Here is a 20,112-nt window from a genome sequence, read left to right on the forward strand (position 1 = left end):
AAACATGTTCGACACATACGGATATATTGTAATATTGTAACCAATTTATTTCACCTGCCTGCGAATTATGTTCAATATAATTTTCGGACCGATTTGATCCAAGCGGGATATCTCACATTTTATCTTTGATAATAATGGACGAAGGAAAAAACCGTTTCGTATCTTCCAACACCGGAAAGAAACATCACGGAGGCTTAAAAGTAATTGGGCCAATTATTTTTAAATTAGATGATGAAAAAGTTCGACCAATCCAATAAGAAGCTTTTTCTGAGAGGCGGCATTAGATCAATTAGATATAAGTAGTTCTATGGCATGTTTATTATTATTGCAGCTATTACATTGGATTAGTTGTGAGGCCTGATAACTTTTCTTTTACGGCTTCTCATGAGCATTAAGTTAACACGTCTGGGCTAGAGTCTTAAGGCTCAGTAGGATCTTGTTGGTTTTCTCGGTAAGCGATCCAAAGAAGAGTTTTCTTAGTCGAATATTTTCTTCTTTTGATAACAAATGTCGTCAAGGGGGGACTTTCGAAGAAAATTGCGAACGATTTTATGTTGAAGCTTTAAATAGCAGCTAAATTAAGTTACTGGGATGGACAATGCAAGAAGTTACCCAACGTTATTCTGTTCCGATTATGTGAAAAATCACGCGACAGACCAACAAAAGTGTATTAATATGTAACTTCTAAACTGTTGCCCAGTTCCAAAAGACAACTGTGGAACTTGCGCCCCTTTCCTAATCCAAAATTATCCAGTCGCAGTTAAAACAGCGCTAAAATTCCATATTTACCATTCATAATTTAACCAAACACGTTCCAAAGTCGACGGCACAAAGTTGACAAAATCTACAGCGAGTTTGATTTGTCTTAACCGGATAAAGTAAGGTGTGAACACGAGGCAGTTCGGGGAATTTTCAGCTCAAAGGTGCTGATCAGCTTGTTTGTTTTCGCAATTAGTCGAGAAAATGTTATTCGATAACAGCGCCGGCTTTAGGAAATCATTTCGTTATAACGGCGCGATCTAGTGACGTCTTGCAAGTTTCTGAACCGTCATTTGCGGAACTTTAATCAGCAAAACCGTAACAAATCGGTTAAGTTTGCCTCTGATCTCCCTCAATGTGACCCTGCTGCTTTCGCTTCTGGCATACAAATTGGTCATGTAGGAACTTTGGACACGCTCGATGTGTGTCCAATGGGATTTATCTTATTAGCTGCCAGTAGACATTAACAAATTTTTGCTGTACTCTCCATTCCTTGTTGTTGTTGAAACCATTAATCCTGGGACATTCAATTAGAGTCGGTGTTAAACGCAGGTTCAGCTTCAACGTTTGTTTAAACTTGCGGTAGACAACGTTGGAAGTTGAATTGTTTATTCGAGTCGCCTGGAAATCGTGGAAGATCATACCAGCCGAAACGTTGTGATAAACAAAAAAAACATTTTTGTTTAAACAACAAGACAATGGGAACATGAACAAATGAACCATTTGGTGTGTTAAACAGAGGATCTGGTGCAGCTGGTTCTTTAAGTAGCAACATCCAGTTAAAAAAGGGTGGAAAACAAAATTAATGAAGATTTAATGAAGAAGCAAACAAATCAAAGTAAATATTTTGAAAGTAAAAATCCTGAAACTGTGAATCCCAGCAGTAGGAATTCCATGGAATTTTCGAAGGGCCAGAGAGCTCTTAAAGCCATTGATTGCTTTTGCCGGTGTAACCGAATTTATTGTCTATTTTTACGACAGGCCCTCAATTTTACTACCTTTGAAACTTGAAGGAAAACATTTTAATTAAAAACTTTATTTTATCGTCCATTAATAGTGCTGCTGAACGCTTCAGTTTACGATGCTGAGAGACTACCTTTGTCCGCTTACAACAATGTGGGCACCTTCACTTTCAAACTGTTTCCAAATGGTCGGGATTGTCGACGTGAACTCTGCACTGGAAACGAAATGGAATTACATATAAGCTTCATTAATGATCCAAGCAAACCCTAGTCATCGCTAACGATTCGAATGTTTATATGCTCTTTACCGTTAAAAAGCAAACTCCTAGTTTCTTCCTAAGCTTTTAAGCTTCGCCTCGGCCACTCTTCTCGGTACACGGTTACACAATCCGAAACACAAACAGAAACAGAATTTAAATATCGTCCACTGTCGAGGGACGAATTCGGCCTGCACAGCCCACGAAGGGATGCTCCAAGTAACACAGTGACATAACAGCTTTTCACCGCCCTCGAGGGACCGCCTGGATATGGAACTCGTCCAGGATATATTCCAGAATTGCCGCATAAAATGGTGTGTGTGCTCGTTTTAATAAAAACTTGATCGATGAAGGAAACATGTGTCTTGTTTCATTGCGTTTAGTAGAAAAGCACTCGAGGCGACGGATAACTTGAGGGTTTAATAGAGCTACGTATGCCAGGAATTTTTACTACCAAAAAACGATTGAGTGGATCAAGGTCGAAGGCCTGTATCAGAAAAAGGTTGAATGGTTTATTCGGACTTTCACAGTCTTACAAATATGGTTTTATCACAACGTTTCAGCTGCCAGCATCCCCAATCATTTTCAGACGAACGCTGAGGCTGAAGTTTTCAACTGAAGATCACATAAATCATTCAGCCTCAACATTGAAGATATCTCTTCTCTGCATAAATACGACATTTCATATATTCAATGAATGCAATGAACTTCAGAGTTTTACATGGGTTGCAGTTGAACAAATGTACTTTCTCCAAACAGAAATCATTATCCAGCTGGAAACTTCTTTTCATCAGCTCCCAACTTCCTGGGTCGATCGCCAGTGGTTTTCCAACTAAAGCTGGCAAATTAAATCGCTGCTTCGTTAGTCTACTTCAGATGCGAGATCAGTGGCTTTCAACACCAGGCAAAAAAACCGCGAAACTTTTACACCTTTACCTACTTTCGTTATTTTTATAAAACCTTTAACCTCATTGCACGGCGTACTTGGAAAAGCCCATAACCGCTTTTTTTACGAGTTGCTTTATATTTTCGCTCCAACATGCTTCCTTATTACAAAAGAGCAAACCCAAGCAATTTTTTCGTTCATAGTCTTCAGTACTGGGGAGCGTTCGGCTTTCTAGGGCATAAAACGTATCCTTAACATTGCAATAAAGTCTGTACTTTTACGAACTAAAAAGGTCTTAAGGTATTTCGGAGTTATTAAGTCGCAACGACTGCACATCGGAAACGGTTTAAGGAACCAGAAAGCATCAATCATGTAATTCGTTTTCGGCTTTAAATCAACTTCCAATAAACCTAAAGCACTTGATATTTATTGGAAATGCTAGAGGAAATTTATTTAAAAATCATCATTTGGACCTAAATGAAGCCCACAGGTTTCGGTTCACATTTCAAATGCTTGAACATTTAGATTTGGTTTCTTCAAAGCACATAAGCCGCTTACATGGATTTCAGTGGATTCTAGTCAGTTTGTTGTGGCCGAAGGGCATCTAAGCACTAATGCTCAGTAATAACTATAAAAATTTACCGCTCTTATAACTGGAACTAAATTAACCATAGATAGATTAGGACGGTCCAATTTGTGTTATCTGCGGTTTTATGGTAGAGTTACTTATCTGGGGCCCAGATTGCTCTTAATTTACCCGTATTAAGTTGGATGGATTCTGGCCGAGAAAAAATCTATTAGATAAGGAACTAATTGCGCTACAAAGCCGACAGATAGGTTCAGATCTAATCGATTTTGCTACCGATATTTGTAAATGGTTAAGTGGTTCTGGACCTCCGGCTATCTCGAAATTACGAGATATACAGCAATTGCGTGCAAAGAATTATTAACTATTAGTGAAATAGTGAATGTTTTTACCGGTCGTTCAATTAAGGTGGCGAAAAATTGATTACCGAAGGTCTCCGGATCTAATTTTTTCGAATTCCTTCTATCCGAAGTAATGCTTTGATTATTGCTCTCTAAATTGATGCAACAAATTGTTGGAAAACATTGTAATTATGTTGATTCAAACGAGACGATTTAGGGCTCATAACTGTCTCATTTATTGTTTCAGGCGATTATTCTTTGGATATTTATCCAGTAATGCTTGATGATGACGCCCGGTATCAATGCCAAGTTTCTCCTGGACCTCAAGGACAACCAGGTAAAGAAATTCAGAAAGGCAATTTTGCTGTCTTCTTTTACTGTATACATTATAGTATAACTGGTGATGAGCGAGACTGATCTTAGTCTTGCACTCTTTTGGTTTGCATAACCAGAACCAAGACTATGCACGCAAGAACGAGACCAAAACTTGTACAAGAGTCTTGCAAAGCCCGTAGATATGATAATAAAATTGAACCGAAATTTAAACGATTAACATTCCAACGAATCACTTGAAGTGAGAAAACCTAAAATTAGGAATGAACACTTTGAACAAGTAGGACATAAATAAAACAGTGCTTAACAGATTTTTTGGTTAACATATAATTGGTTCCAGATGTTTTTCGTTCTCTTCTAGATTGCTTAAATCGGCGCGTAGTTAATACAAATATTTGTTCTTTTTTTTACCTTTAAAATATATGTTTTATGCACATTGCACATAATTTTGAACTGAAAAATAAAACACGTATTAAATATAATCATAAAATTGTTGCATTTTCCAAAACTCCTAATTTTCCACATAATAAGAAACGCGTACCAAAAAACAACAGCCTTTTTTAGCTAAAAACAATTTTTTGTTGTGTATTGGTTACTATTATCCCTTAATTTTATTATTGAAAGACAAATTGTTTAATTTCACGTCTTATTTAAAAGCAAGACTTGCAAGTTTCTTGCAACAAGCATCGTTTTGTCAGCAAGACCAAGTCTGGACATTTTGATTGTGCTTCGCTCATCACTAGAAATAAGTATCGTAAAACGGTTTTCTGAATGCAAATGTTTGTGTGTTTAAAGGTATCAGAAGCAATTTTGCTACGCTGTCTGTCCTCGTACCGCCAGATCCACCAAAAATTGCCCAAGGAGACCATTTGGTGACCACAGAGGACAGAGAAATTGAGTTGGAGTGTATCAGTTCTGGAGGAAAACCGGCGGCGGAAATCACTTGGATAGATGGACATGGTAAGTGCTGCAATCAACTAAATATACTGAACTAAACCAAGTCTAAAATGTGTGATGAATTTATAATAATTTCAACCGCATTGATCGGGAAGAATGTGTTTTGATATTCTAAAAACTACAGCTTACTGTCAGGCCTCAGTCGCACTAAACAAAATTACGATTTTCAGCGAGCTTTTATTCATTTATTTGTATGCAAGACTGAAAACTTCACTGCTGCCTTTAAAATATTTACTGGCATGTTCATTCTGCATAACACCTTCATTTCAGACGCGCCACCTTTCAGAGCTGATTAGTTATGCATGAGCACTGGGAATATTTGTCAGCATAGAGAATATGAATGTTTTTTCTTAAATAAACTCTTACTAACTGAGCATCCAAAGGTCACATTTAATATTAAGGAGGCCAGTATATCGCTTAACTCTCTTAAGGTATTTATTATTTAAGACTAGGCCTTTCTTCTGGTTCTCGTCACCGTTTTCCAGGCGTGGAAAGCGAACGATAAGTGTGCCCACGCAGATTAGGGAGCAAGCAAGAAAACAAGATCAAATTAAATAAAAGCACATAACCATCAGCACTCGGATTATTTCTTTCACTTTTAGCTCTAATTTGCTTTTAACTGAAATGGATGGAGTCCTAGTGATTGAAGGAGGACCACAAATGTTTAGGTCGTTGATAGAAACCAACGGAAAACTCTATGAAGTAGAACGAAAAAAAATTCCTAAATAATTGTAATATTTATTCTCATCTATAAAGTTAAACAATCATAGAGTTATGCATTTATAAAATTATACTTTGTAGTTGAAATTGTGGATTGGATATATAGAGAATTTATTTCAAATATCTCCCTCATCAAATTGTTGTACCCTAAAACACAGAGTTTTAAGTGAAAGAAATTGAGTGACTTTCAGCGGCTCTAAATTTGTTTGATGCGTTGATACCCAGAACGATATCCCAAATTTTCCAACTGATTCGACTAAAGACTTATAATAAGGAGTTTGCTTTACGCATTTTTGGGAGTAGTTTTTATTTATCAATCTGTAATAAAAGACGTGAGGAAATTCTGTCTTTTTTAAAGACAAAAATTTTTGAGGCGAAATACCCAAAAAGAAGTTTGTAAAAAATGAATCCGCCTCAACAATATAGAACTTATCTACAACTTTGGGAGTAGTGTTAAGAAAAATTGGTGTATTCTCATCTACTGGAGTTAAAAATGGTGAGGAGTTTGAATGCGTACTTGACAGTCGGTGTTTTTATCTCATTTTTCATCTTTTGGCCAATATTGATAAAATGTTCATTACATTTATTTGCAACTTCTTTACTATCAGTTAAGAAATCGCTCTTCTCATTAATTAGTTTTCCTCCTAAAGTCCTCTTTGGTATTAGAGTTTAGTTCTATTTGGTAGTAATTTTCCTTAGTAATCTCAATCAACGTTGTGAGTTTATTTGTACATTTTTTATATTCAAATAAAAAGTCTGAGCTGATCGGACATTTTTTACTTCTTGCTTTCAGACAACCTCTATGCTCAGTCGAGATCACCAAAAATCACAGTTTAATTGGGGTGAAATAATCTTTTGGTCCCGCCGCTTTGTTTGCTAACGATTCGTCATCAGAATGTCAATTTATAGATAAAACAACACAAGTTTCACTATTTGAGGCAGATTTTCCAGAAAAGCTAATATTCCCAATTTGGCAAAACCTTTCGTGTGGTTTTGTTTGATTTAATCCGGCATATATGTGGTGATGCGATGTGAAATCGATGCACCAAATATTGTTCGATCAGCACGGACGTGAGTGATACGAATAACAACGAAACGGCTTATTTATTTGTTTGAGAGTGCTAATGGATCGGGTCCCTAAATCAACTTCATTTGATATTGGGTACACGATGTGTCAAATTGACCGAGGGCTAACGTGAAAATTGGTCTCTGTTTCAAAAGCAACAGCTTGATGATAGTGTGCGGTCTAGTATCGATCTCTTCCAGATTAAAAGGGAAATGTGGTTGGCCGGAACAGAATGGGATAGAATGGCTTGCATAATTTAAAGAATTTATATTGTTGATGCAAACACCTCCGCATGGCCACTGTATATGCTTAATATGGTCTGCATCACTCCTTTCGTTTATGCTTATATTTTATGCAGAACCGACACTGAAATTGAGCAGGCGTTGTGACAGATTAGCTGCTCAAAATTTTAAAGGTCTTGGATAATGAATGGTCTTTTAATTCGGTTTGTTACTGGCTAACGATATTGGATTAACTTGTTAGTGTGCTGCAGCCAGTGACAATGTGAACAAGATCAAATTAGGCAAGTGCCTCTTACCTTTATTGCTGCTTAGCTTTAGTTTGAAGTTTGAAAAATTAACTAGAAATTGTTCATGGCGTTTCTAGTACCGAAACTGGTGAGGTTTTCGTCGTCTAAAAGCATTTATTTTTAACGTTTCGCATGCACAAGGCTTGCAGCATCTTCCAAGGTGCTTCCTTGAAGCCTAAACGCTTGAAAAACTCATCAGTTTCAAGCAATGACCGTTTCTTTTTCACTAAGTCAAATATCCCATTTAAATTCCATGAAAAGAAAAAAGTAAATTGGGATTTAATTAACTAAAGTTTAGTAATCCGAAGCCTTAATCTTGCCGGGCTATTTTTACTGAAAAAGCATCGTTGCACTTAAAAAGAGCATAAGGACAGTATGAATGAAAACGTTCCTTGAGAAGCGCTGTTAATTCCATTTCCAATTTGAAACTACTTTAATTAAATTTGCATAATAATTTTACTGTTCTTCGCGCTGGTAAAACGAAAATGAATAAAGTTTTTAGAAATCCGGAGATTTTGCCCTAGCAAAATAATAAATCCCCCCAAACAGATATTTCAAGGAAACTGGTGCGAAAAACTAGCTTCCGTTTATTCTATCGCGCGCAAAGTTTCTCATCTGTTATACAAGGGTTTGTTTGTTTGCAGGAAATGTCCTAACCGAAGGCAACGAATACATAATCGAAAAGTCGGCGGATAGTCGTAGATTCACTGCCAAATCGATTTTGAAACTCACACCGAGGAAACTGCACCACAACACCACTTTTACATGCCAAGCTCAAAATACCGCTGAACGAACCCATCGAAGTGCAAAACTCAAGCTAGAGGTAAGCAATTAATTTCAGTCCATGTGATTTGTTCAAAAGTCTCCGTTTTGTTCGCTCTTTATTCCATTACCGTTGCGCTATTAGGACAGGGATTCCAGCGTTTTGTTACATGTTGGCTTTTTATATCTTCTGACAAAAGCTCGCAGAGAGCTTTTTTCCACCGAAACTTTTATGATAGAGATAGAGCGGCTTCCGGCACTGTAATACCCGACATAATTTGGAGTAATTCATTGGAAAGCTTAAATAGGTTTACTCCTGAGCGCTGTTTTTTGTCCTCTCAAGATAAAGCGATTGTTTAAAACTGCCCAGTTTTGACAAATATTTTATTGCCCATCAATGTCTGATCGTTCGATGGCAAAACCGTTCGCTGTTGATAAAATAAACGTTTTGCCACGCCGCTGTAAATATTTAATGGCAATTTCTTCACATGGCATTCCGTCTCCATTTTTCGCGAGCCCTGAATATCCCGTTTTATTACCCTCCTCCAGAAAAGAAATAACAGAACATCAAATGGCGTGCTACCATTATAGCACGCGCAGAGTGTTCTCTGACGAAAATGGGAAAATTATAATGAATGGGTTTTCCGCAGCGGCATAAAAGATTTTTTTCTAATAAAATTATTGATACATTACCAGAGGTGAAAGAGGTATGAGCACCGATTCATTTTCTATATAACGTGACCCCTAAAGTAGACCCAAATTTTACAACATCTTGAAAGAGCGTCTAGGGGTATTCAGAAGAAAAATCAATCGAATCTTTGGACATACTGATTTTTTAAATCCTTGCAAACTCGAGCCTGGAAAGAAACAGGAAACAAATAAATATAAAGAAAAACATAAAAGAAAAAACATAAAGAAAAAATCAGGCATAAAATCGATTTAAAATTTTCCCGCACCTAGAATGAGCGATTGATGTTATTCCGGAAAAAATGTATTAAATATGGAAACTCGTCAATTTTCTAAAATCTTCAAAACTCGAATCTGGAAAAAATAGGCAAGAGTTTTATGTCAGAATCTCAAACGATGAGTAAAATCGATTACGTTTTTTTCAGCGCACAGAAAGGATGTCTAAAAATATTTCGGAAAAAATGAAACTCGGCTTAAAGTAAATCTGAAATTTTTCCAGCTCATAGAAAGTGTGTCTATGGATATTTATAATATAAATATAGGAACCAGCTGATTTTTTAAAACAGTCCAAACGCGAGCCTGAAAAGATACAATCAAGCGTTCATGCAACGCTCCAGAAAAATATTTATAAACCTCAAACTAGGCACAAAATCAATTTGCAACTTTGCAGCTCATAAAAAGCGTGTGTAAGAATATTCGGAAACAATTAACTATAGGAAGCCCCTGATTTTTCAAAAACTTCCAAAATCGAGCCTGAAAAGAAGCACTCAAGAGCTTATGCAAACAGCCGCGAAAATGATTCTAACTCTCAAATCAGACATGAAGTTTGTTTGAAATGTTTGCAACTCATAGAAAAAGTGTCTACGGATATTCAGAAAATATGTAAATCTCAATTAAAAATAAACTCTAGAATTTTTTTCCCTAATCTCAATCCAGATGTAAAATCGATTTGAAATTTCTGCAGCGCATAGAAAAATTGTATTAAAGTATTGAGGAAAAAAATCAAACTCTAGAGAAATATTTCTAACTCCCAAACCAAACATAAAATCAATATGAAATTTTCACAGCACATAAAACGAGCTTCTAAAAACATTCAGAAAAAATGTCAATAGATTCCATGGACATACTGGTTTTTTAAAACCTTCCAAACCCAAACCTGAAACAAGCAGTGAAAAGCTCTTGCAAAGCTCTAAACAAATATTAATAACTCCCACCTAGAATCAATTTGAAATCTTCACGACGTAGAGAAGCTCTAAATACTTTCTCGTAAAAAACTCGTATTAATAGATTGATCACTTCGTAATATCAGCAAATATGAAACATTTCCATAAAACTATCCATTAATTTTGAATGTTATGAGAGGACGAAATTACGCGTCCAAGAAGTTCACAAAAGGCGATCGAATGGCCACTAAAGACGACAAAATCCCAACTTATTCGTCCATTTCTCGAGGATTTTTTTATATGAAGCATCATGAAAATTGTAGCCACTGGACCTTTCAAATGACTCAGAAAAACTGTACTGAAGTTTTTTCGCTTAGCTAAATATTTCTCGTAGATAATTATTGTTCATTTATGTGAAATGGGACTCACTTTTAGTCTTATTAAATGGCTTTGCAGAAACACAGACGGCAATTCACTTAATGCAAAGTATTCAGAAGGTGCCATTAGGCAATCTGCAATTAGTGAAATTGAGAGTAGATGTACAAAAACATGATTCGAATTTTTTTGCAACTTTATCCGGTTTTTCTTAAACCTTTCGAGTTCCGAAAATTTCCAGATTCTATTGAGAGTCGCAAAATACAGAGACAAATCAGAAACACACATTTCATTGTTTTGTTTAAAAAATTCACCTATGCGAGTAAAAACGTGGTTGATTTTTCGTAAAAAGACACAAAATTGAAAACATAAATCAACGAGTCGAAGGCAATATTCACAAAACCTATTAGGATCTGAATTTATATCGAATTTATTCCATAATTTAGCCGTTTACTGTATAAAACCTATCAGAGCGAGCGGAGGGTCAAGGAAAACTATAATAAATAGCAGAAGTTTGTCCATTCTCTTTAAGTTATGCGATGGAAAACAGAGGCAAATTTTCAAAATGACTTTCCTCCACAGAAGCAGAAGAAATGCAAAATATGAAATTTGCTAATTTTGTGTAAATGAACTTGAGTTTCCGCTTTTGGAATAGTTATTTGCAAACTGGAAAAATAGGATGAAAAGTAGGTGTGTTAAGTGGATTTTCTTATCAAGCAATGGATATTTGCATAATGTTAATGAAGAAATCTTCTTATAACAACATCCCAGTGTCGCGTTTGCATACTTATCTGTGAAAAAACTGGCCTTCACTATATTTTTTCGAAAATAGATGGCAAACTTCTAATCTGAATTGATGCAAAAAACGTGTGAAAATCAACATAAACAACATTAATTTCCCTTGACGCCGAGGAACGGCAAAACTTAGACAATAATGGAAGACATATTTGCTCATTATTGCCCCTATGCTGCAATTCTGGGGTAAATTCCTTTTATCTTCGCAAAATGCCGGCGGAATAAAAGTTGTCTGAAACAACGGATCGCCTGTAACGCAATTAGAGTGCGGTGACAAAGCAACAAAATGCCGTTTGCTTTAAAGCGTTTTATTACTGGATAAAGATGTAATATCAAAAGTTTAACACGTATCTCGTTTTTGTGCAAATTGGATTTTTCTGTTTCCCAAAACAGACACAAACAGACGTAAAGCGGCCTTTACAAACAAATACGTTCTGTCTTGTCGAGCAGGCAGTTGATTGATGTGATGTTTTTTCGCGATAGTAAAACAGCCACTGTTTGCATTGTTGTTGAAGAAGTTATTAAATTTCGTGATTTCCCGGTTTTTATTGCGACTTTTGAAACAAACCAGGAGCAGTTTGTGTGCAATTTTCGTTGCCTTTTCCAGGTGAAATACGCTCCGAAGGTAATGGTTACATTTCTCTCTGGAATGAATGCCAATGGACAGATTCCTGAAGGATCCGAAATTCGATTAGGATGCAAGGCAGACGCGAACCCGCCTGATGTTTCATACAAATGGTTTATGAATGACGAACCTATTATTGGGGACTTTACAAAAGAGCTGGTAAGTTCATATGTTGATGCATGCAACTATGGGTGATAGAAAAAAACAAGCTGGGAAACGTAGATGGAAAGTGAAATTCAATTTATTATATATTTTATTCTAGATAAGCTATTGTCACTTCCAATGTTATTTGCTTAGGAGTGTTTGATTTATAACTAAGGTTGCCTTTCTGATTTGTATGCTAAATGAACAAGTAATACCAGAAACAAATGCGTTCAACTTCCAAAGTCACTAAAAGCTTTTAGCAAGGAAAACAACTATCATAAGGCTATAAAAGTGTTAAATGAACTTCGTCATGATCTCAAACTTGTGAAAGGAGCTACTAAGTCCTGTAAAAGGAAGCTAAAAAGTTGGATCCGATCCAATATATTATGCTGGATCTAATTGGGTATAACGATAACATGTTGCTGAAATTAGTCAACTTAAGCAAAGAAGTTTTCAAGTCTGCAGGGTAGTAGAATTACGTGTTACTCATTAACTACGTAATTTTATTTTCTGGCGATTAAATAAATATTTGTTGCAGGTTTTACGAAATGTGTCCAGAAAACAGCACGACGCCATCGTCAAGTGCGAAGTGCACAATGCAGTTGGAAAAAGTGAAGAAAGCCAAACATTGGACGTCAGCTGTAAGTATAAAAGTTTCAGATTTATGAATACGTAATAATTCGGTTGTCGAATTTTCATTCGACCACTGCTTTGTGAAGTGTACTTGTGGTCGTTTGTATCGAATGCACCCTTTGTGGTTTGATTTCCTTTATTGAATAATACATAAGGTGCAGAGGTATGGTGCGCACAAAATGACCAGCGGCGGGGTTCTAAAGAGCAGGAAATTAGGTTGAAGCGATTTCCATATTTTGCCCTAAATAATAAAAATTTCAGCCGGTTATCGATTTTTTTTTTGAGTCAGTCAAAGAAAAGTGCGGCTCAAAAGACTAGAACAAGATAATCTAAGACTCAAGTTGACTAACTAAAACTGCTAATATTAGCCACTTGAGTTGCATAAATATTCATGGACAATTACAGTAAACTTTCAATCACAATTCGCTTCGTTTTTAAACGCCAAAACAGACAATAAAATAATCATGAGAATATTAAGGAAAAAAATCAATTATATATCGATTAGAAATTTTTACAGCGCACAAGAAAGGTGTCTAGGGACATCTTGAAAAAAAGCAATATAGGAAGCCGCCGAATTTTGAAAATCTTCCACATTCGAGGCTTGAAAAAACTAGTGGAGAGCTCAAGTAAAGCTGTAGAAAAATGTTTCTAAATTTTAAATCAGACATGAAATCGATTTGGAATTTTTGCGGCTCATATAAAGACTGTTTAAGGATACTCAGAGAAAAACTCAATCAAATATGGGAACCTTCTGATTTTTTAAAACCTTCGAAACGCGAGCCTGAAAATTATCAATCAAGCGATTGTGCAGCTCAAAGAAAGAGTATTTAAGAATACTCATAAAAAAAAACACTCAAATCTAATAATCGCTGATTTTTCAAAACCGTCCAAACTCGAGCCTAAAAAGAACCAATTAAGCGCGCATGCAAACCGCTAGACAAACATTTTTAAATCGCAAATTTGGGGTACAATCGATTTGGAATTTTTGCGGTTCATATAAAGACTGTCTACGGATACTCAGAGAAAAACTCAATCAAATATGGGAACCCGCTGATTTTTTAAAACCTTCGAAACGCGAGCCTGAAAATTATCAATCAAGCGATTGTGCAGCTCAAAGAAAGAGTATTTAAGRATACTCATAAAAAAAAACACTCAAATCTAATAATCGCTGATTTTTCAAAACCGTCCAAACTCGAGCCTAAAAAGAACCAATTAAGCSCGCATGCAAACCGCTAGACAAACATTTTTAAATCGCAAATTTGGGGTACAATCGATTTGGAATTTTTGCGGTTCATATAAAGACTGTCTACGGATACTCAGAGAAAAACTCAATCAAATATGGGAACCCGCTGATTTTTTAAAACCTTCGAAACGCGAGCCTGAAAATTATCAATCAAGCGATTGTGCAGCTCAAAGAAAGAGTATTTAAGGATACTCATAAAAAAAACACTCAAATCTAATAATCGCTGATTTTTCAAAACCGTCCAAACTCGAGCCTAAAAAGAACCAATTAAGCCCGCATGCAAACCGCTAGACAAACATTTTTAAATCGCAAATTTGGGGTACAATCGATTTGGAATTTTTGCGGTTCATATAAAGACTGTCTACGGATACTCAGAGAAAAACTCAAATATGGGAACCCGCTGATTTTTTAAAACCTTCGAAACGCGAGCCTGAAAATTATCAATCAAGCGATCGTACAGCTCAAAGAAAGAGTATCTAAGGATACATTTTTAAATCGCAAATTAGGCTTAAAATCGATTTGGAATTTTTGCGGCTCATATAAGGACTGTTTAAGGATACTCAGAAAAAAACTCACTAAAATATGGGAACCCGCTGATTTTTCAAAACCTTCCAAACTCGAGCCTGAAATTAATCAATAAAGCGCTCATGCAACCCTGTAGAAAAATATTTCTAAGACTGAAATAAGGCTTAAAATCCATTGCCAATTTTTGCAGCTCAAAGAAAGAGTGTCTAACGATACTCACAAAAAAAAACCACTCAAATGTGCGAATCGCTGATTTTTCAAAACCTTCCAAACTCGACCCTAAAAGTAACCAATTAAGCGCGCATGCAAACCTCTAGAAAAACATTTTTAAATCGCAAATTAGGCTTAAAATCGATTTGGAATTTTTGCGGCTCATATAAAGACTGTTTAAGGATACTCATAAAAAACTCACTAAAATATGGAAACCCGCTGATTTTTTAAAACCTTCCAAACTCGAGCCTCAAAATAATTAATCAAGCGCTCATGCAACCGTCTAGAAAAATATTTCTAAGACTGAAATAAGGGGTAAAACACATTGCCAATTTTTGCAGCTCAATGAAAGAGTGTCTAAGGATACTCAGAAGAAAAACCCGCTCAAATATACGAACCGCTGATTTTTTGAAACGATGCAAACTCGAGGCTGAAAAGAATCAATCAAGCGATCGTGCAAACCTCTCGACAAACATCTCAAATTAGGCATAAAATCGATTTGGAATTTTTGCGGCTCATATATAAACTGTCCAAGGATACCCAGAAAAAAACCCACTGATTTTTCAAAACCTTCCAAACTTGAGTCTGAAAAGAATGAATCGAGGGTCATACAAAGCTCCAGAAAAATAGACATAAAATTGATTTGGAATTCGAATCGTATTGATTAGATAGGAAATGGGAGTTAATAAACGATTTTCTTGAGTTAGTCAAGGTAAACTTCCAATTCATATTATTAATTAATTTTTGTATGACAAATCAAACAAGTTTTTGTATTGTATAATTAGAGCCCTAATAATATAATTATTAATTTTCCCTGATGAAAATCCTGCCTGACTCAAGTCGCCCAACTAAGAGTAGCAATAACAGCCATTTAAATTCCATATATATTCATGGGCAATTACAGTAAAATTTCAATCACAATTCGCCATCTAACAGACGAAAACCGACCGGCTGAAACTACACTTGACACATTTTGCGGGCTCGAAAATTACCATGGTCCAAGTTTCTATAGGTAGTTAGCCCAGCGGACAAGTGAAAAGTAAATTTCCATAGACCACAATAATTTCCACGTTAAGTTTTCAGCTAAATTTGCACGACTTGCCCGGCAAGTCGGCATAATTAGGTTAAAGCAGACCATACGCACGGGACTGGAAGTCTGTTCGATATTTAATTTTATTAAATTCATACAATATGCTTTGAGCTATTTGAGGTTTCATATTAAGAATCGGCACTTCAAACATCAAAAAGTTGAGAACGATTCAAGTTTCTAAACAGCCTTTGCATCGAAATTATTTGGTTTCAAACGCTCACCTATCTATAATTCATCTTTTACCCTCGATAAATCCGCCCTGAAAGTTTCAATGCTTGCTTACACGGGGAAACGCTCTGTGATTAATTGTGACATCACCAGACACAAAATCCAACTACCATTCAGTCTTTTGCTTCATTTTTATTTGAATAATCCTGCGATTTTCAAAGAAATGGAAGAGAACCAAGCGGCATTTCTATAAAAGAGAAATGATGGTACCAAGTGAGGCAGTTTAATTAAAACAACTCATAGTTTTCGAGATTTCTGCTCTAGACGTTTTTATGTTCACTTTTTCTCGAAAAATCCCAATTTCTGATGTTTGTTAAGTTAGTTCCTAAGTTTAAAAACTGATCGAATGTTTTGAAAGCGTTTTTTTTTTCGAAGACCATTTTACGTCTTTTTACGAACGGCTCGTTAAAAAAGGGAAACAAATGCAGCAAAGCTCAAGCAAAGTGGGAATAAAGTGCATTTAAACGCCAAAAAAGCTAGAAACGTTCATATAATGCGCCCTGATGCCAAAGGAGATTCACCTGCTTGCTGTCCGCTTTGGCGCGCTTAGTCTTTTATATATCAATCGTTTCTAAAACTGTTGTTGAACTTTTCGCATATTTTTTAACTGACAGTTACTTAAACAAGTCATACGCTTGGAATTGTTAAAGAGCTGAACGAATTTGAAGCATTTTATGAAAATAAACCAACTGCGCAACTATTGCGGTTGGTTTCTAAGACATTGCCCTGATTTAAATTTCTGAAATATCACGGTGCACGCAAATCTGTATTGCTTAAATGTTGTACAAAAACCGCTATTTGAATGCATAAATTAATAAAGCGTTTCTCAAGCGGAATCTGACAAATAGTAGAAAATTTAATATAAAACTGCTGCTGAAAACATTTTCCTGGCTGGTAACAGTAATCGAAAGTAAAAAAGCGACGGTGATTACTTTTGTTGGTAGTGTGTGGAGTGCTTTAGCCACTTGTTCGATAAGCGACTCATGAATATAAAACATAATATTTTGTAAGGAAACCATTTTGTGGCAAATAATAACCCATTGAATGGGTCTCGGTAATATGGAGCACGTCCGAGAATATGGAATTATACTTTATGAAGTTTCTAGAGGTTCGCGCCACCTAAATTGTATAATCCATATTATTTCGGTGACTAAGCTATATTTTTATTATACATTCTAGCCAGGCTGCTTTAATATAGTAGTTTGTTTGAGGACTAAATTTACGAGAAAATATGGGTTTTCCTGGGTTTTTTTGGACAAGATTTTCAAGGGTCAGGAAAACTCAAAATTATAGATTAAACAAAAAAATGTAGGTACTGCTAGATCTTATGCTCGTAGTTATAAAGCTCGGGTTGCCATTGGGGGGAGTAATCTTAAAATATGCATTTTTTATATAAAACATTAATTTAGGAATGTTTCTAACACATGTAGTACTAACACATTTAGATAATCCGTTGAGCTGTAATGCTCTGGTTGCCATTGCGGGATTTTAAAGCCATAGAGCTTAAAAATATGCAATTTTTATATAAAACATCAACTGAGAAATCAGTTTAGTTTGCACCCAGAATGGTAAAATTCAAGATAATCCGCTCTTACTTTATGTCAGCGTATAAAGCACGTACTTTTCTTGTTTCAGATGGTCCGCAGTTCCGTACAAAACCCCGCTCTATTCAAACTGAACTAGGTAACAATTCGTTTTAGGATTTTTTTTAAAAATTAGTAACTTATTGTGCGAATTTAGGTTCGAATGTTGTGCTGACTTGCGACGTGGACGGCAATCCATTCCCCAACATAATCTGGTACCATGAGGATAAAAAGGTGGGCACCAGCCCGAATCTGACTCTGAAAGTCGATCAATTGAACATCGGCAAATATTATTGCAAAGCGCACGTGACCGGATTTCAAGATATCGGGGCTGAGGCCGCCATTTACCTGAAAGGTAAGTTCTACTTTGTTTTCCATGGCAAAGCGACTTAATTTGCGGGCACAGAACAAACATCCAGTCATTCCCTAGTGGTTTTTTGCTGCTGTTGTTCCTGCTTCATACACGGCCGTCCACTCGACCACCACACCCAATAATTATCTAAATTGCCTCCAATTTTTAATTTTCTCTATTTATGTCCATCCCTCTCGGGGAATTCTTTATGAACGTGCCGGTTTTCATTTGACGCAAAACTGTCGCTTTAGAGTAAATATTCTGCAGGTGAAACAGGCATTAGACTTATCCTTTTTTACATTTTAGTAAAAGGGCCACCTTGTGGATTATTCCCCCTGCAAATTGATTTTTCGTTGTTTCAGGTCCTCCATCAATAGTCTCACATCGAACACAATTTGGAATCGAAGGAGACAACGTGAGAGTTGAATGTGTGGCGTTTTCCATTCCAGCGCCAGAACGGGTCTTTTGGTCCTTTAATGGAAGGGCTGTGGATCCTCAAAGTCGCGATTATCACATCGAAGAGGTGCCGTTACCTGAAGGCATCAAGTCCACTTTGACGATTAGAGAATCGGAGGAAAAACACTTTGGAATGTACAATTGCAGTGTCAATAATCCATTTGGAAGCGACACTGTCGAGATCAGTCTAATGCCACAAAGTGAGTTCAATCATTTGCAATTAGTTATTCTGGCAGTTTTCCTGTGAGTTTATTATTAATTCAGTGGCTTCCATGTCACCAAACCGGAAATTTCACGTTTGCAATTTTTTTCGTTCGTGTCGGGCAATTTTCCGAAGCATCTGATGTGTAGCCCTTTTTATGCGCGCCGAATCTAATAAATAAAAAATTAGTCGGGCGAAATTGGGTTCCACATCCCATTGATAATCGGAGTTTTTTAAGTACTTTCCAACTATTCAATAGCAGTGTTTGTTCTGTGTATTGATTTATTGGGAAAGCAAATCAATTTCCTCGGTTTCCTGATTAATTTGTTTGAATTACACAGTTTCGGACGTTAACTGTGAGAAAGTGCGTTCTTTTCGTAGTGGTAAACCTGCAGTTGAATTATGTTGAAAATTTGAATAAAATAAACCGTTGTTCGCCCTTATAATATTGCTAAGGCATTTTTGGCACCCAAAAAATTACCCAAAAAATGTGTACCGGTAAATCAAAATTATAACTTCACAAAAATCGCCAAGAAGTAAAATCAATAATTTTCACATTCTTTCATGATTCTGCGAATTGTAACAATCTGATGAAAAACAGACCATCACAACATCAAATTTGCGTCTTGCTGGGTGAACAAGTAATGGACAAAACGGCATTTATTGCGTTACTGCCAAAAGCTTGGGACAAACTATGCGTGAAATTATAGGGAATTTTTGGGTTGTAAATCGAAGATTTGTCGTATGGACAGCACTATCGAGGGAAATTCTGTGAACAATTCAGTAACCACTTAACTAGAAATCAAAAAAACATTTTTATACTGTCATTTAAAGTTTTAATTTTAATTTAATTGAATCGTATGACAAGAGCATTGTTATGTTCGCAAACCATTTTTTTCCTGAATTATGCGCTAGTAGTGATTTTTTTGTTTGCGCTCTACCTTGCCATATGGCAACCATTTGAAATTCTGCATGAAGGTACCGTAAACTGGCGAATTTATTTTAATTTTTACGACATCACGCGACGTCCTGTAGCGTGGCATTAATAAAATGGCCGTTTAACAAAATTAAAAGAAATTACGCGAAAATATACAGTCTCCTTATCAGTTAACGACAGCAGGGCCCATAAAGTATCACATTAAAAAAAATGCCTGGCTTAGTGTGTGGACAACACTAAAGCCGTTCGCATACCTACCAGAATATTCAGAGTAGAGAACAAGTTTCCTTCACTTATTCTTATTCGTTGTTTTATTATTTTCTTTTTTTTTACGATTCTTTGTTGTTGTTTCAGAAACATTTCCCATGCTGATAGTGGTGGTTGGCGTAATAGGAGGAATTATTCTACTAATTATCATCATAATGATCGTGTTTCTCTGCCAGAGGCAGGGCAACAAAAAACCGCCTTCAGACAGTAAGTATACAGTCCAACTATATCGTTCTTAGATCGTATTTGCCTGTCAATCTTTCCACACGGATTAAACGGATTTCCAATTAAACTTCTACCGGTGTGATGGATTACAGTGCTGTTATGATTGATTTGCGAAACTCACTCATCAAAACTAGTTATTAATAATTATATAATGGAAGAATCGACAATGTTATAAGCACAAATTTAATTTGAAGTTTGCAGGAATTAAATATTC

The 20,112-nt window shown here is 36.1% G+C and overlaps 1 protein-coding gene across 2 annotated transcripts in view; it reads left to right on the plus strand.

Moving 5' to 3' along the window:
- The window catches only part of LOC109546465 (irregular chiasm C-roughest protein), a 101,429-nt gene that overhangs the window by 70,972 nt on the left and 10,345 nt on the right, over positions 1–20,112 (plus strand). For both annotated transcript variants that reach the window (XM_019917439.2, XM_019917438.2), the window contains 9 exons: positions 4,039–4,128; positions 4,920–5,084; positions 8,041–8,219; positions 11,786–11,962; positions 12,486–12,588; positions 17,512–17,559; positions 17,617–17,814; positions 18,174–18,467; positions 19,761–19,880. In XM_019917439.2, coding sequence (XP_019772998.2) covers positions 4,039–4,128; positions 4,920–5,084; positions 8,041–8,219; positions 11,786–11,962; positions 12,486–12,588; positions 17,512–17,559; positions 17,617–17,814; positions 18,174–18,467; positions 19,761–19,880 — 1,374 coding nt within the window. The remainder of the gene's footprint in view (positions 1–4,038; positions 4,129–4,919; positions 5,085–8,040; positions 8,220–11,785; positions 11,963–12,485; positions 12,589–17,511; positions 17,560–17,616; positions 17,815–18,173; positions 18,468–19,760; positions 19,881–20,112) is intronic.

The sequence above is a fragment of the Dendroctonus ponderosae genome, unplaced genomic scaffold (genome assembly GCF_020466585.1).
Source record: "Dendroctonus ponderosae isolate FM_Combo_2020 unplaced genomic scaffold, Dpon_F_20191213v2 Dpon_F_20191213_8, whole genome shotgun sequence".
NCBI lineage: Eukaryota > Metazoa > Arthropoda > Insecta > Coleoptera > Curculionidae > Dendroctonus > Dendroctonus ponderosae.